Consider the following 16,802-nt stretch of genomic DNA (forward strand, 5'->3'; position numbering starts at 1 on the left):
GAATTGAAGAGAGGTGGGAAGAAAGATAGGAGGAGAGAAAAAAATGGAAAAACAACATGAACAAAATGACAAAGACCTGGAATAAGATAAGTCAGCAGTGTACAGAAGACAGAGTGCTCATCATCTGCCATCCCGTTTCGTACGATCATTGTTGACTACGTGCGGATCTGCCCCTTATCTCGCTAGGCTTAATTACATGCAACGGTGAAACCAATGGTGACTGACATTAACGGCACAAAGCCACTTAGACAGGTTAGAGACAGGTAGCGTCGCCTTATGATGCCTTATTCAGAGTTTTACGAGAATGTCCGTACAAAAAATTATTAGCGCGATTGGTAGTCGTTTAATTAGGAATTTCTCCACGATCATTTCTTGTTTCTGTCTATGCCTTTTGGATCATATGCCGTATTCATGACTGCGAAAATTAGAAAATAGGGCAGCGCACACGAAAATATATATATCGAGCAGATCTTACACTAAAGGTTCTCATTCTCCAGAAAGCAACTCTATCGGACATGACTGTGCTCTGTTCTCGGGTGGTGTACTGGGCGCCTTTAGTAATCAGTAGCCTTCAAGCATTAAACGTGCACCGAGGGTTGGCAAACGTGGCAGAGAACGGTAACAAATTCCAAGCAGTGGCGAATCGAGGAAGTTCGTAAAATCAAACACAATAGATCTGCTCGTATGATATATGGTAAATTGAGATCATTCGTTCCGCAGAGAACTTGAGCGGAAGCCGAGAACGGTGATGGACGTAAGTACGTTTCGCCCTGATTAAAATGCGCCGAATCAGAGCTTTTAGTGCAGCGTTTCGAAGTCGCATCGTAAAGACCAGTTCGCAGGTCGCGCGGCCTCGTCAGCTCCGGCTCGCGACTTCACGGGTCGGGAGCGCCTCCTGGTGCCGCTTTCACCAAGTTCGCCGGGGAGAGGTTATTTCAAACCGGTTGAAGGCGCGCGAGCTTCGCGCGCTACGTTCAGTTTTACGCTTTGCTCTTGTTAAGTCAAAATGACACTTGCACCTGCATCTTCAACTTCTTACCGGCGCCGATGCACTTGCAGGCAAGTACGAAAGATTTTGACTGGGAACGTCTTGAGCCATATCGAAGGGAGAGAGCGGAGGAGTGAAAAAATAATAACAAGCGGGGATGTTGGGGCTGTTTTTTTTATTTTTCATCAGTATGCAGTCACTTTCACCCAGTAGGCCGTACCTTTGTTTGTCGCGTTTCCCTGCCCAACATAGCGTTTTACAAAACGATGGCGGTTGCTTTTTATCACGATGAAATTTGTGCACGTCACCGGTTCTTCTCTGACATAGCTGTGTTTTCATGATTTGTGTGTGTGTGTGTGTTGTGTGTGTGTGTGTTTTCCACGGTATTTGCGGTCGTCACACAACGAAGAGCACCTTTTAGGATCCTTTTTAAAATCACAGATCACATGGCGAATTTCAAGCGAACCTCACAGTCTTAAAACATGCAAACATCAACAGTCACTAATTTAACAACATCAAGGTAACGATACTCGAATCTCGATTCCACAACGCTCATTACCGATTGCAACATGGTGGTCACGGGAACCTTACCATATTCGTAATTACACACTGCCTGAATACGAGTTACCGTTTTCGTAATACCACATAGCATACTATGAGTTTCAACTCAGGTTTCACTTGGATTCCCATATATATTTGTCTTTTGTCACCGCAATAAATGCTTCACCGCAGGACGGAGGCAAGACGAGTTACCTCCGTCCTCGATTAGCTGTCTCCTACATCCGCCATTGGATTCACTGTCGCCCTCTCTATGTCTGCGGATATATTAAACCCATTCATCCACGAAAATGGGACACCTACTCATTGGGAAAGCAACGGGCACTTTCTTCGAATGTCATGGCAGACTTTTCATCTGTATTAGTTACTGGGAAACAGAGCTCGTTTCACTAATCAACTTTCATGGCAGCAGCAAGCAGTCGCCGAGTTCGACTATTTTCCTACTCCTGAGCAGGTCAGTTATACAATATTTACTTTTTTTACTGTGCCGTGTAAATCAGTTAGGCATTGTAACAACACTGCGCTGCGTATTACAGCGTAGAAATAAAGAGAATTAAGCGAACCTGTGTTGGGCAAAAAAAAAAAAAGCGCCGAAGGCGTAGTTTATATGCCTACATCGCAAACGGAGCCAAGTTCCGGAGTCGTAAACCAAGAGTTGCTCTCTTACGGCACATAAAAACGTTTGGCATCGGGAGCGCGAGGAACAAACAAACAAAGAACAGATGGCACACGACGACATTGCGAAAGGAAGTCGAGAGCAACTGCGTAAACGCATGCTTCACTGCGAAGCGAAGCGCGCAACTGCGTGAAATGGAAACGAGCGCTCCTGCTGCCAGCCAGGCAGCGTGGCTTGCGATGCTTGCCTCTTGCATATAGACGCAGTTCTCTGCCTTTTTTTTTTTTTGCCCTTTCATGCCTCTATTCTACCATACGCATGCATATTCTCCGCCACACTGAGCGCGCAAGGCTTTTATGTCCTACGGGTAAGGCACACGAAGCGATACGGGCGATCCCTAGCGGCCGTTCTATGCCTCTCTCTCTCTCCCAAAGCTGTTTCCAGCATAATGCGGCACCGACATTTTTTTTGTTTTTGCAGTTTTACTGCATATTCTTGATATCCTCGCTTATCTCAGTCTCCATCGCTTTCCTCTTCCTCCCTAGCGACGCCTTTTATCTTTATTTTTTCTATCTCATTCTCTCCCACCTTTATCTTTGGATGTTGATGGAGCGTAGCTCCGTAATTCCCACTACCGTGACGCGGCAGTGAATGGGAGAAAGAAAGAGTGCGAGAGGGAAATAGATGCTCGCTCGTTTGGCGCACGCACGGGAAAGAGAGAGAAAAAAATAGATAACGGCAGGTGCGTCGCGGAAGTCATCATCGTTCGCGCGCCACGACCAATCGCGCCGCGCGAGACGGTCCGGAAACGATTGTCCGCTCTGTTTCTGCTTCGTTAGACTCGGCACGCTTTATTCCCTTTTCCTCATCTCTGTCCCATACCATATCCACGCGCGAAATATGAATATCGGCGCGAGGCGCCCAGTATCATTCCCAGCCTCCCCGCGCCTGTAGTATACCGCGTCGTTCCTGGCACTGCCGCACCTGCACGCTATGACGCGTACGGCCCGCTATAAAAACGAAGTGAAGTTAGGATTCTGAAGCATTCCGCGAGAACGCATCGGAGGGAGTAAATGAGGCGATTTCGCGGAGATGACTGGCGAACGCGGCACGGGTTGAATGGAAAGTCGAATGAATATGCATGCCGAAGCGGGGCCTCTCGACAAACGGCCGTGTTTCGCATGCGGGGGCTTTTTTGTGCGGTGCCGTTATGTACTGGTGTTCGGGAGCAATTAAACGCCCAACTGCGAGCTGGCAGACAGCTTTATGATTAGCGTTTGCTGCGCCAAAAACGCCGCAATAGCGTTCGCCTGTAAAGCGTGCTTTACCTTTGTATGCATCGTGATGCGGCAAAGCTACCTTGCAGAATTTGTTTATGAGGGAAAGCCGTTGTTTGTGGGGTAAGGCCGGCGCGATGTTCTCGGGAAGCAAAGCGTTGACGTGGCCAGGAGATGTTCGCTGTTTTTCGAACCTTCCGAGCCTCGCCGCCCCCCACCTCTAAGTACGCACAAACAAATTCGAACTTTGCCTTAGTTGCGTCTCTGGTGGAAACAACGCTCAAGTGATGGAACTCACATCACTCGTTCTAGCATTCGAAAACTGCAGATGGGCTCTCGAAATAACATTCTACTTCGTTAGTTGTGTGATTGAATTTAATTTATTTTAAACTTTATTCATACAGTCATTGTCTGGGATGAAGGAGCTAAAGGCAGATACGACTACCTGAAGAAGGCCCCCCTACCCATACATTGGTCAGGGGTGGAACACTGCGGAGCATAGGCAAACACAGGTAACAATACATGGTCAAAATACAGCACACAGCATGTAGTCAATCAAAACGCAATGAGAAAAATATCTATACTCAGTACACAACAATATAACACGTCTATGAAATTGTTTTTACGAGCCCTGATGACCAATGGTACAGAACAGTATAAAAGAAATAAGAGGAGAAAAAGAACAAATGGCAATTACGCAATATAAAGAAAGGATCAGGAGCTAATCAAGTTAAATAATCTTTAACTATTTTTTTTGGAGGTGGTATGTTGAATAGTTGGCCTGAATCATATTGGCAATTTCTCGGTTGTTATTTTGGAAATGTGGCGTTAAGTAGGCAAGAGTTTGAGTATCATAATTGGTTTTGAAACATAAGTGTTCTAAGTCGATTGTGCCTTAGATGATATTGAGAAAGGACAGATGATGAAGATGGAGAGAGGACTTGATGACGGGGACAAGCGAGTGTCTTCGCACTACACGACCGGCCAAATACGTGTATGCTGACGAGAAACGAGATGACACCGATTCTGCGCTTTCATCTGAGACGCCGAAAAAAAATTTGATGAACAATTTAGCTTTGCCCCTAATGGTAGAACGCGATAGTAATATCAAAGTCCTTCAATGCTTTTCTGGTCACGAAACTCCGCCCGAAGGTTGATATAGGGACAAAATCTGTCGCTAGAGGCGCCACCCGTCGTATGGGGGCCACAAGCCGCCGCCACTGCTGGGCTTGTATGCGCACTGCGGCCGACGTTTCGACGCGATTGTGTGCGTGCTGTTCTTCCTGTTACCTTTTTTTAAACGTCTCTGAACGCATCAATGCCAACAAATAAATAAGTTGAAACGGGATCCAGTGTCGACGACGAATGAGAGCTGTTTACTTTGGAACGCACGCGTAGTTTACTTGGAAGTGCGGGCCCACCTTATAAACAGCAGCGCATTAAAAGTGTTATCACACCGCGCGATAACGCATTGTGTCAATAATTGTTTCATAGCTACATTATATGCATACTTACGATGCCTCGAAGCGGTACTTGCGAGCTATAGCTCGCAAGTGTTGAAAGACGATGCTTATGCTCCATTCTCTTGATGCGAGCAGCTATTGCTTGATCTGCTCGACAACATGTTTGTATTTGCGCCCTGCCAAAGGGCGATTATGTTTATGCGGTAGGTGAGCTTTATATTCTGGTAGGGCCGCTAATAGGGGGAGGAAGGTGAACGAAATGAAACACGACTGGGTAGTACAGGAGCAATCACATTGGTTTATATCCGGCTCGCCTCTCGCGCGCTACTACCCAAGTATTCAAATGAACTGAATGGTTGAGCCAGAAGTTTTATTCCAGACCTTTCAATTGGGTTTATACCCAAATGCGCAGTTGTTTTGGACACACGTTTGTGAGCGCCGATCGCTTTTTTGACGCGGGGACTTTCGATGCCGAGGGCTTTCGCGACCGCTCTAAACGTGCCCAGCATTTGATTGATCACTTCTTTCCACGCAGTTTACACGGGACACCCGCCGCTTGACGTTTCCTTGTGTTTACTGTTTAGGGCATTATTATTTACCGACCGACAACCCATGATTTCTCCGGGAACGGAAGTACAGCAGCCTAATCTGGAACCACTACCGAGGTACCTCATCACACATTTGTTTTTATTTTTTGTGTGGGAGGGGGGGGGGGGAGGGCGGTTATGATTTAAGGCAAGCAATAAATCTTAAATTTGGTGCTAATGATACGCCGCCCAGTAGTCAGGTGTGTACTTATGAATGGGAGAATCACATATGGTGCATGTAATGGGGAGAAAGTTGGAAAGCATTTATTTACACAAAATAAACTGAGAACAACACTTTGGAGAAGAAAATCACTAGAAACTATTGCAGCTGTTCTGAGCAATGTTACACAATCTGTGACTCTACTGTACAATGTGTATTTCGTTTCATTAACAGCTGCACTCTGCCTTAGCTCACTGCCTAAAATAAACTGTATTTGAATATACACTATTTACACTATATGCAGATAAATATGAATAGTACGAAAATATTACAGTGTAATGTATACAAGATATACAACACTATATACAAATGGGAAGGCGTGCTCACATACACAGCCATTATGCTTAACACTGTGGCTTCCGCCCACCACTTGCAGGGCATGATCTGCGCACAGTTGCCCGCGAGGCTTTGTTTTTTTTCTCGAGTGAAGAAATGTAATCTACATCTCAAAAAAAAAGTGTACAACCTCAGCTGTTGTCCCTAAAAAGTGCAACAGACAACCTACACTTGCTGACGCTGTGCGGCTGTCGAGCAAAATGCCCTCAACAATCCTCGCGTGCCGTCCGCCATGCCGTCCACCTTGAGCACGGTGCACTGGCACATGAAGTTCGCGTTTCGCTGATGCAGAAACCGCGAGCTGCCACCACACCACGCCTTCGGGATGCCGCCGCGGCCAGTGCGTTCCGCCGGGCGCAGCGGGGCGATGGCCCCCCTAGGACGGCTTGCGCCGCGTAGCGGCCGCTCTTGGCCCCATATCAAGCTCTCCCATAGAGTGACGGAGAAGTTTCGTGACCAGAACGGTATTAAGGGACTGTGGTAATATCTACACACAAACACACGCACACGCACGCATACTTTGCTTTCTCAGTCGCTAGCTTGCCTTCGCTTCCCGGTGAAGGCAAACTGAGCCAGGATGCTTAACGCCCTCCGTCCCTTAGGAACGAAGCGCCTTAGCTTCTCACGATGTTTGTTGAGGCTTTCTGTTCGTCGCTTCCCGTCGGACCCGAAACACAGATGTCACATACGTAGAGCGTTCATAGCGCACATATACGTTATGGGAGCCGTGAGCTGGCCGATCACAGAAAAGAGAGGACAATGACGATCACGGGTACGCTCGGGGCACGAGGCAGCCGCTGGCAGCGGGAAGTTGCAAACGAGGCTTAGAGAAAAAAAAAAAGAGAAGGTTCCTGGTCTGGCTCCGCATTTTCCCTGCGTGGTTCTGGGCCGAGCGGCTTCGAAACCCCTTTACATTTGGCGCTCAAGGCGTGGTTTAAAACATACTATACTCTGTCCGTTCATCTGTATGTCTCTCACTCGGTTCGTCCGTCCGTCCGTGTATATGCTTGTCCTTTATACTAGTCGGCGACATCAATGTAAACAACATAGACCTTAAGAACTATCTTCGTTCTATCATCACTATTGACTTCGTGGATCGGCTGACAATTTTAGGTGCAAAGTAGCTTAGAGTCGAGCTCAATCTGGTGTGCGTGGCCATCCTTACTCTGCATGCGCAACAGCTAGGCCAAGCACTGGGCGGACGGACGCACAGACGCTTCACCCCACTCATCATCATTCACTCCGTGGGTACGCTGTGACACCGTTTTCATTGACATGCAATGCAATGTAACTGGCTACTACAACGATTACGATGACACATGACATACGACCCACGACGTAAGGAGTTTCGCCCCTTAAAAAACCTATAAATTGACCATGTCCCTGAAGGGAACTTTGATGGTATGCGAAGCAGCAGTGGTGCGCACGGCGTTGACCCGGTTGAAACGGGCGTCGACGTGGGTGTCGGAAGAATGATTTGAACCGAATCTCAGTGTAGCGTTTACTCGATTAAATGTTTGTTTCAAAGGCAGAAACATGGGAAGTGGGTTGGGTTTTGTGTAACTTTCATCGCAGATAGACGAGCCGAAAGTGTGTTTCCACTCGACGTGCAGTTGAGCGTTGCGGGTGGTGGAGAGGGTGAAGCGAGAGAGAAGTGTTTTGGGGGCGGGAGGAGCAGCTGGCAGCTGCGGGCGCTACGCCAAGCGTGCTGCTGGTGATGGAGAGTGATGTCAGCGCGCACCTGCGAGGGAAGTGTTCGAGTGGAGCGTCACGTCAACATGCAGCTGCGACTGACCTACTTGGCACCGCTCTAGCACCTCTGGCGAGGGGAACGCGTTGCGACACGTTAGTACAAACCTCCATACGGCGTTAAACACGTGAGTCAAAGAGAGCATTTTATAGTCGCACATAGTCGCAAATCTGGCGTCGGCGGGGCCGTTGACACCCCCACTGTGCATGCTCGCGTCTCGTGCTACCTGTCGCTCTACCCCCCCCCCCCCCTCCGCCTCTTTTCGCCTAACAAGGCCGACGCAGGCAGCCTCTGCTAGTAAAAACCGACTGCTCGCGCTGCACAACCGTTCACTAGGCACCCCGTATATTTAGGCACTAGATCGCGCGTTCTGAATTCAGTCAAGGTTGCCGTTACTTGGCTTTAGCTTGACTTGACGCTTTGCCTGACTGGAGTAGATGCGATGGAAGCAACAGCACTTTAAACCAGTAGTGGGAACAACGCAACATCAGCGCCCCACCACTTGTTGCAGGTAACGCTTCTCTTTCATTCGATAAATGAGAATAATAAAGACGAAATAACAATTATACATTCCCAAATCATACCCAATTCTGCAGTATTCACGCGATACCCCCACCACTCTGCGACGAATTTACCCGAGTCTCCCATGGGAAGATGTGGGTGTTTTTTTTTATTTATTTACGTTGGGAACTCGAGATGTTGAGTTGGTGGCAAAAATATTACAACCAATATGACATTCCGGCTGTATAAAACATCTGCGGTTAAAAGATTCCTGCGTTTTATCATTTTTTCTTTATTTTGACTACTCGCGAGTCTCAGCAGCTATAAAGCTTCGCTAAAAATCGACGATAGCTTCAGATGGCACCAGAGCGTTTGAGGTGGTCGCTTATTACCGTGGCATTGATGTACGCTGCTAGTCCATGTGGGCTCAATCAGTGGCAAGTGCGGTGCGTGCGGCCCCATCAAGTGGGAGGCCCAGGGGACGGCTGCATGCTCTCCCTTGGTAGAGTACCTAGTGCTCACATTCGTTAACCATTGCTGTCTAAACAGCAGTCTAGGCGTGACCTGTTCGAAATTTTTGTTAGGAACGGCCTAATGCTTCCCATGGGACGGCTCTGTGCTCTCCCATAGTAGAGTACCTAGCACTCACAATCGTTAACCATTTTTTTTGTGGAAACAGCAGTCGGGGCGTGACCTGTTGTAAATTATAGTTAGGTACGGCCTAATGTTTCTCCATAGTAGGGTGCGACAAACTGTTAATTGTTAAACCATTTTTCTAGGCGCATTTCGCTCTCCTATTAGCAAGAGCGAAATCATCCGTGTAGTGCTGTTCCGTCAACTATCCCGACATTTAAACGCGCATTTCCTTAAGAATCAAAACCATTGTGCAAGTAACAACCCTTTGATCTCATATTAGTGTTATCATGTTCGTTTCATCAGCTTGGTATATGTGCAAATCCCCACGCAATGACGTCATTACCAGGAAAAATAAATGTCTGCATCAAGCAGGAACGGCCTTTCTTAGCAGCGTATTTCTTCGACGCACTTTCCATGAATTTCGAGTGTAGAGGGGGCAAAGAGCAAGCTTTTGCGCGGTGAAGAGGCTCACAAGCTTAGCCCTGGCCGCCTTCTGTGACGAGCTTGACGGAGAGCGCTCAAAGCGTGTGCACACAAATGCTTGTTATATAGGAAAGATATGTGCTGCCAAAGAGAAAGTCTTTTCAATAAAACGGCGGCTTCACTGACAATTCCTGTTCAACGACTGTTCTTTAATGCAAGCCTTCGTCTCGGCCTAAACTTCTCTCCTCTTTGCATTATTACGATATCATCTGTGACCACTTTCGACGTCGCGTTGTCTCCACTATGAAAACTAATGTGAAGGTGGATACATGAATTGTTAGGAAAGATGTTGAAATAGATATTTATTTAATTGAACTCTAAATGGTGTTATATTGTGGCAGATTTTAATGAACTTACATAGTAAGTGCCAAAGGTAAATACCAGAAAAAAGCGCCGGCTGTTTGCCATAGTTTGATGGAACTATCGGCAACAGCTGCAGACAAATCGCTGTATGTACTTCTTCGTCCGTGTTTTTTTTTTTTTGTTGTTGTTGTCCTGCTTCAACTACAACGGAAACTTACCAACCAGCCCAATAGTCAACCTTGTTATGTGATAATTAGTGTCTATATCATAATCATCCAGGAGCACCTCGAGTACCATGCCAGCCAAATAGTCAGGCAAACATCTCCAGCTTTTTATTAAAGCCTGTGTTCTCTCTCATATGCGTGAGGTGAAACACTTGGTGATTTACTTGTTGAACGGGCACGAAACAGAAACAATGAGTAGTTTTAGATCGATAACCTGCACTCTGATAACTCTAATGTCGTAAGTTTTGCTCTCATAAGTTCATTATTGGCGGAAATAATTAAGGTTGGAGTTTCATTTTTTAAACTCCGCACCGTAATCACCCCGCTCTTTTTGCAGGACCCATCCACCACGCACCGGCGCAGATACCGCAGTTTCCGCCCGTGTTTCCCCACTTCCCGGGATTGGGAGGAAGGTGAGCAGAATCACGGCGAGTTTTCTTGTTTTTTTTTTACTGTTTTGTGCTACTGGACACGTTCGTGACCACGTGAATAATTGCTCAAAATCTTAGACTCCTTACTGGACTGACGAACTCCGTCAGCTCGAAACGCACTGCAAGTTCCGGATACCTCGGAGCCAGTCCTTGCAAGCCTTCGTTAACATCGTGGATTGCAGTGCACTTCATCCACTGTACAGTCGAAATCGATCTGTACTCTGTGACAGTCCGCAGTTTTACGACCCTCTTGGCTTGCGCGGTACACGCGGCGTGCGTGCCAGCGCATTACCTTACCTCCGTTTCCTTCTTTCCTTCTCTGATATTTTCCTCCCCTCTCTCCTTTCCCTGTGTGGGGTAGCAAACCGGGTGCAACCTGGTTAACCTGCCTGTCTTTCCTTTGCTTTCCCCCCTCTCTCTCTGTCGATAAATACACAGGGTTCATGGTACACCTTACTCAAATGTCGCAGAAGGGCCCGTTATTGGTCAGCATTCTAGCGTCCTGTCTTTTTTTAAATGCGAGCCATTTCTTAGCGACCTTCGGCGGCCTTGAGCGTATCTATCTATCTATCTATCTATCTATCCAGCCGCTTACGTTAGGGTGATCTCGTAGTCACCCCATTAACTTGGCGTGAACCAAAATTAGCATGGGAGGGCAAGATGGTTTGACGACTATGACGCGCTTGTCAAGACATCCGTCTCGTACGTCGTCAAATACTTCCCGCCAGACAGTGGCACATACGCACGTGCGGGTATGTGCCGCTGGTATGCGGGTGTGTGCCACAGGTGATTGACACTTGGCATCTACCTAGGAACGACGAGAACACGCATGGGCAATTTTGACGCGCGAGCGTTAAGAAATACCCGATATTGGTAGCGTCGACCTGACGAATGCAAAGAATAAATGTCAGGATCCCAGCTCGAATCGAACCCAAACATTCTGCGTGGCAATGAAGGATTTTACCACAGAGCTACTCCAGGTCTCGGAACTACTTTTCAAATAGACTCTAATGTTCGTGAAACGTCAATAGTGGTTACAGTGCTGCCTACCCAATTTCATAAACATAACATATCTACTCTTTTGATACAGCCGTGACGTCGAGTTAAGTTGCCATGCGCTAAAGTTGATTTATGTAGCAGTGTGCAAGGCCAGCATCCTCGTGGGCATCAGCGCTTCACATCAGCTTCTGGTGTTGCTAATACGCATGTTCCAGTTGGCATCGTTGCGCAAATGGAAACAACTGGCCATATAAACATTTGCAACTCTTCAACTTATGCCTGTGCGTGTATTTAGCGTCATATTTCATGACGTGTGGCTCAATAAAAAAAATTGCAACACGGTAACCTTCCCTCCGCATGCTTCGCATAGCATCGGTTTCCAGATACGTGAGATCTGCCGATTTTTTTCCTTCTTTATTAATTTTCCAAGTTGCACAGTTATTTGTACAGTATATAAAGACCGAGCTTCGTAAGTACTAGGCAAATCATTCAGTTTTGATGCTAAACTGAGCTTACATTCGTGTGGGGGAAAAAATCACCTGCAGCAAGAGCAGTTCTGGATGGATGGATGAATATGGCTGTACCCTTTAGATCGGGCGGTGGCTAGCGCCACCAAGCCGTAATACTTAATGAACCAAAAACTAGATTTATTTTTTTTCTTTAAATGGTGAGGTTGAGGATTCGTACTTTGCAGTGAAGGGTTTAATTTTCAGTCGTGCCTTGACTTTAGCCACCAATCAGATAACCTCCTTCTAGTTAATTCTACCCGCTTAAAGTCTATTTTGCCCTGCCAACCCTAAACCCCAATGCTTTGAAAAACTCTGCGCCATCATCCTGAACTATAGGGTGAAGCCCTTTACAAAACATTATCAAGTGTACAGCAGTTTCTTCTTCCTCTCCACACGCACTGCATACCGTGTCTACCCCTTCGTATTTGGTCCGATATGTCTTCTCGCAGGGTTCTGTGTCGCCGCCTGCCGGCAACTGCAGAAGGCAAGCGCTCAGGCACGGTTACCGCGCGGAAGAAGCGATCGATTTGAACATGCCGTTTCGCCACTCTGTGAAAAGCTCCCGACGATGCCAGTGTACTGGAATCTTTTCACGTGAAACGTGAATGTGGATAATATAAGTCGCAGAAAATAAAAGAAAGGTTTTAATTTTTAAAAGGCGCTCGCGCATACTAACCGCGGCAAGGACTGTCGTCGAGAAATGACGAATCTTTGACACCTGGTATTAATATGCCTGAGGGCAAGCTTCCGAGCCAAAAAAAAATGTAGGCTGAAGCGTAATTTTTAGCAGAATCTTCGATTAACCAACTGTCTGATTTTCGTGGTACTTTTTTGTGACCATTTGGACGCAAGTGTCAAAGGCAAGTCGCGTACATAAGTGGGTACACTGCTGCTACTCAGAGTGAAATTTCACCTACATACGTAGTTTTGTCGCCTAGAGGACCAACGATAGTCGAGGCTCTTCCCAACTGTGGTTCAAGCGTCGTACCAATTTTCGTTCCATCCTTTCAACGACAAAACGTTATCATCTTGTACAACAGAAACAGGGAAAGTGTTCACGGATGGCACCACAAGAAAATAGGGCAATATACAGGCGTGGAAGTTTCTCAAAACGAAATAAATAAACACAAAAATTGTATGCCTTTGCGAGAAATCAAGCATTTTGGCAATGGGATATCGCTTATCTGCAGGCACTTGGTACATTCGTTTTACCAAAAATACAGGTAATAAAAATGTGCATTGATAGATGTACTGCAATACACATACGAAGTACCTAGAGATCTTCGCGTCTTCACCAGCACCTGTAGCGATCGGTGCCCAAGTGAAGAAAGAGACGGTGTCCTTTTTTTTTTTTTTTGCGAAAAGTACGTCGAAGAGCGCGGGCCTGCGGATGACCATCCAAATATGGCTATTGTCTTCTCGACCCTGCCAAGATGAAGTGCCCTGCAGTGCGACGGGGAAAGGGGTTCGACAAAAACTACTGCAATACGTCCCAGCCCCTTTACCGTCCTTGACGAGAGAGGCATCACTGCAGATGACCACCGGGCCTGCTAATTGCGCGGTGCGAGTGGTGGTTCCCTTTTCATGCTCCCGGCAGTGCGAGCGTGTGGCCCAGCACCCAGCGGCATTCTCACCCCAAGGAAGAGACAACCTGGCGCCAGAGGGAAAGTGTGGTAGCTACGGCCCGGTCAAAGACGCTGCCCAGGGCCGGTGGGGGCGCCGCCGTCGGAAGTGATGTGTCTGTGATGGTAGGACAATGGTATGAAGTCTTTCCCCCATATAAGAAAGAGGGGTAAAGGGACTCGTTTTTAAAGTCAGCCCCTGTGGGCTGAGTGGGCACGAAATCTTCGCCTGTCCTCGCTAGATGTTCGTCACGTAGCAAATTGCTTGCTCTGTAAATATTGTAAATAAACCTAAAGTTTCCTTCGGTATCTTCAAGCTGCCTCGACATCGTTTTTCCGAGTCTCCGGTGCCTGAACGGCAGGACGTAACACCTCAACACACCACAAAACACACATATTTTTTTAACTTCCTCACTTCGTCTTGATTCTCACTCACATAGTTGTCTTATTATATCTACACCATCTAAAGCTAAGATTCGGTTTAAAATTGCGCTTCCGATACGCAACAGTTTTGAAACGTCTTTTCGTCTTTCGGCAGTGCAGCAGATGGCGAGCATGCAGGGCAGGGGTCGTTGCATCGCGCTCGGCGAGAGAGGCCCCCACCCCACTATCTGTCGAGAACGCTCGCGTTCTCCTCAGTCTATGTACGAATGTAAACAGTCTTCCCACTCCGCTTCTACTCCCTCTTTCTCCCCCTCCACACCGCGTTGGCCTCCATTTGTCATAACGCGCGCACATCACAACACCGCGCCCTCTGCCAGCCGTGCTTCGTCGGCGGCGTCTCAATTTCCTCCCTCTCCACTGCCCTCTACGCTGTAGAGCGATCGCCGCCCTGCTCGCCACTCAGCCCGAATGGAGTTCCACTGCCGTCGAAAAACACTCCGAGAGCAACTAGCGGCGCAATGCGTCTTCGAAATGGAGAGCAATCTAGCAACGCTCCGGTTGGAGCAACAATTTTTGAACGATGTTTCTTTTTTTATTTTCTTTTTCGATTCGTACTTCGCGCCGCGCGCTGCGGAAAAACCAGCTGTGTGTGTGAGAAAGAGAAGGAGAGAGAGAAATGAAAAACACGGTTGGCGACGCGTTCCACAGATGGCGACAGGAGTTCCAAGTGGGAGGGAGTTACTTCTCTCTCAGTCTCAGTAACGCCATCTCTCTCTTTGCGAGAGAAAAAAATGTGAGGAGTGTTCACCGTCACGGAGTGGACGTGTCAGAGCTATCACCGTAAAGGGATGGGCGTAGCCAGAAACCTCTTTCAATCCGGGAGGGGGAAGGGTCAATAGTAATTTATGTGTAGTTTGACATGCAAACCATCGCGAGAGCACAACAAAACACGACACACAGAAGGAGACAGATGAGGACTTGCGCGCGTGTGTGCAAAAGTAAAAAAAAAAAGAAACTTTCGGGGTGGAAAGGGCTCGAAGTCCGCCCCCTCCCCTATACCAGTAACGCCTGTGCTTCAAGGTATGCGAATACTTTTCCGACAAAAACATTAACACGCACTCATAAAAAATGACGCATCAGAAAGTTCCTATACGACTCTCTATAAGTTGCGAGTGTCAACCGTTCTTCAGCCTATGTCGCATTGCCAATTCTGTGTCATAAAGTGCGATCTTGAAGATTGAAGTAATATTGAAGCAACATACTGCCACACCCGAAATCCTAAAGTCCATGCGGATAGGCCTGATGTAATAGAGCGAACTACATCGTTCAATATTTTTGTTGAAAATCGTTGGCGGAATACGCAAATGCCTGTGCGCGTTTTCATGTCTTGTTTTTCCGTTACTACTACTACTACTACTACTACTACTACTACTACTACTACTACTACCAGTAGTCGTAGTAGTTGTTGTACAAGTAGGAAGTAGTAATAGATCTAGTAGTACAAGTAGTAGTAATACTAGTAGTATAATTACTTGTAGAAGTAATAGTAGTAGTATACTAAATGTGACTGCGGCTACTTTTGTTACTTCAGTGTGTCTGTTTTTGAGGTGGATTATGTGAGCAATTACTAACCTTTTTTATTTCGGTAATTCTGAACTCCGAGCTATTCTAAATATTCATAAGTTATTCTGAAGCCATTCATTTATGAGTGTATGTTTTTACAGTGTTGCGAAACAATGCAACACATTCTTCTTCTGAATAGTTCAATGGGACGCATGCTCCAATGCTGCGTGAACAGGATTTAATTAAAAGGGAGCTTAATGCAGTCAGGCAACAGTGTATTCCTCTGAGTCATGTGGCAACAACGTGTAATCTTTTTGAAAACGTATGGTATGGTGTGGTATGGTATGGTATGGTATGGTATGGTATGGTGTGGTATGCGAACTCAAACCAACTGAATCAAACACTGCCATCCTGACCACTACCATTCCCGCTCGCACTCCGGAGCACGTGAGTTTATAGTTTATTCGCTGCCTTTAATGTTACATCTTTACTGCTTATAAGTGTATCGAACGAGCAGGGTAGAAATATAAGCTTGCTAACATTGGAAATATTGCTAGAATGTGATAGGTGAAGGTCTTGCTGTAAGGCTACAGAATACGAGGTAGCCTTTGCTGGGTGTTGCGAAAGACGGCGACGCCAACACGGTCCCGAAGGCGCCGCTGCTTCGAACTTCGCAGGGAAGGTCACCAGCCGTTTGGTAGCGTAGGTTTCTCAGCTCCCGACTGCTTCTGCGCAGAGCTGATAGACGAGCGGACGAGACGACGGTGAGTTAAACAAGATTTATGTACAGCATATATACAGAGGCGTTACAAATTCGGCACTGGGGCCCACAGACTCGAAGAGCCGAGCTCTCCTCTTTAACACATAGGTCTGCTCTCAAACGGGTCCGCTCTGACACACATGTCAGCTTTTACCTAGGACCGCCGATCGCGACGCGCCGCAGGGCTTCTTTTATTTGCACCGGGTCCAACCAAAATGTCCAATCAGAAGCGCCGCTGGTCGTCAGGGCAGACTCCTCCAATGGGGTCGCCGCGCAATGCGTCAGACCCCCAGACATGAAGACGCCAGTTGTTTACTCGACGGGTCGCTTGCCGAGGCTGACTCACTGCACGTGCACGCAAGAGAGGCGCCGTTGAGTTGTTGATCGCGTCAGGCGGACTGGCCTTGACACAGATTGCCTTTTTCAGAGGCACGGCTGTTCGCTGTGGACTCGCAGGCATAACATGGGACACCTATATGCACTCTACTAGGACCTTCATTATATACGCGTGGCTCCGCCACGACTCCGCAATTAACGCCAATTACGACTCGAATTTTCGGTGTAATTGAAATCAGCAAAACAGCATACTAAT

The 16,802-nt window shown here is 47.2% G+C and overlaps 2 protein-coding genes across 2 annotated transcripts in view; one reads left to right on the forward strand and one right to left on the reverse strand.

Annotated features, from left to right (window-relative positions):
* The window catches only part of Trs31 (trafficking protein particle complex subunit 31), a 587,499-nt gene that overhangs the window by 504,751 nt on the left and 65,946 nt on the right, over window positions 1–16,802 (reverse strand). The window lies entirely within an intron of this gene.
* Window positions 1–16,802, forward strand: part of LOC119181246 (tyrosine-protein kinase transmembrane receptor Ror-like) — a 349,304-nt gene that overhangs the window by 298,518 nt on the left and 33,984 nt on the right. The window contains exon 5 of the mRNA XM_075875786.1: window positions 10,280–10,355. Coding sequence (XP_075731901.1) covers window positions 10,280–10,355 — 76 coding nt within the window. The remainder of the gene's footprint in view (window positions 1–10,279; window positions 10,356–16,802) is intronic.

Source organism: Rhipicephalus microplus, chromosome 10 (assembly GCF_043290135.1).
Source record: "Rhipicephalus microplus isolate Deutch F79 chromosome 10, USDA_Rmic, whole genome shotgun sequence".
In the NCBI taxonomy this organism is placed as follows: Eukaryota; Metazoa; Arthropoda; class Arachnida; order Ixodida; family Ixodidae; genus Rhipicephalus; species Rhipicephalus microplus.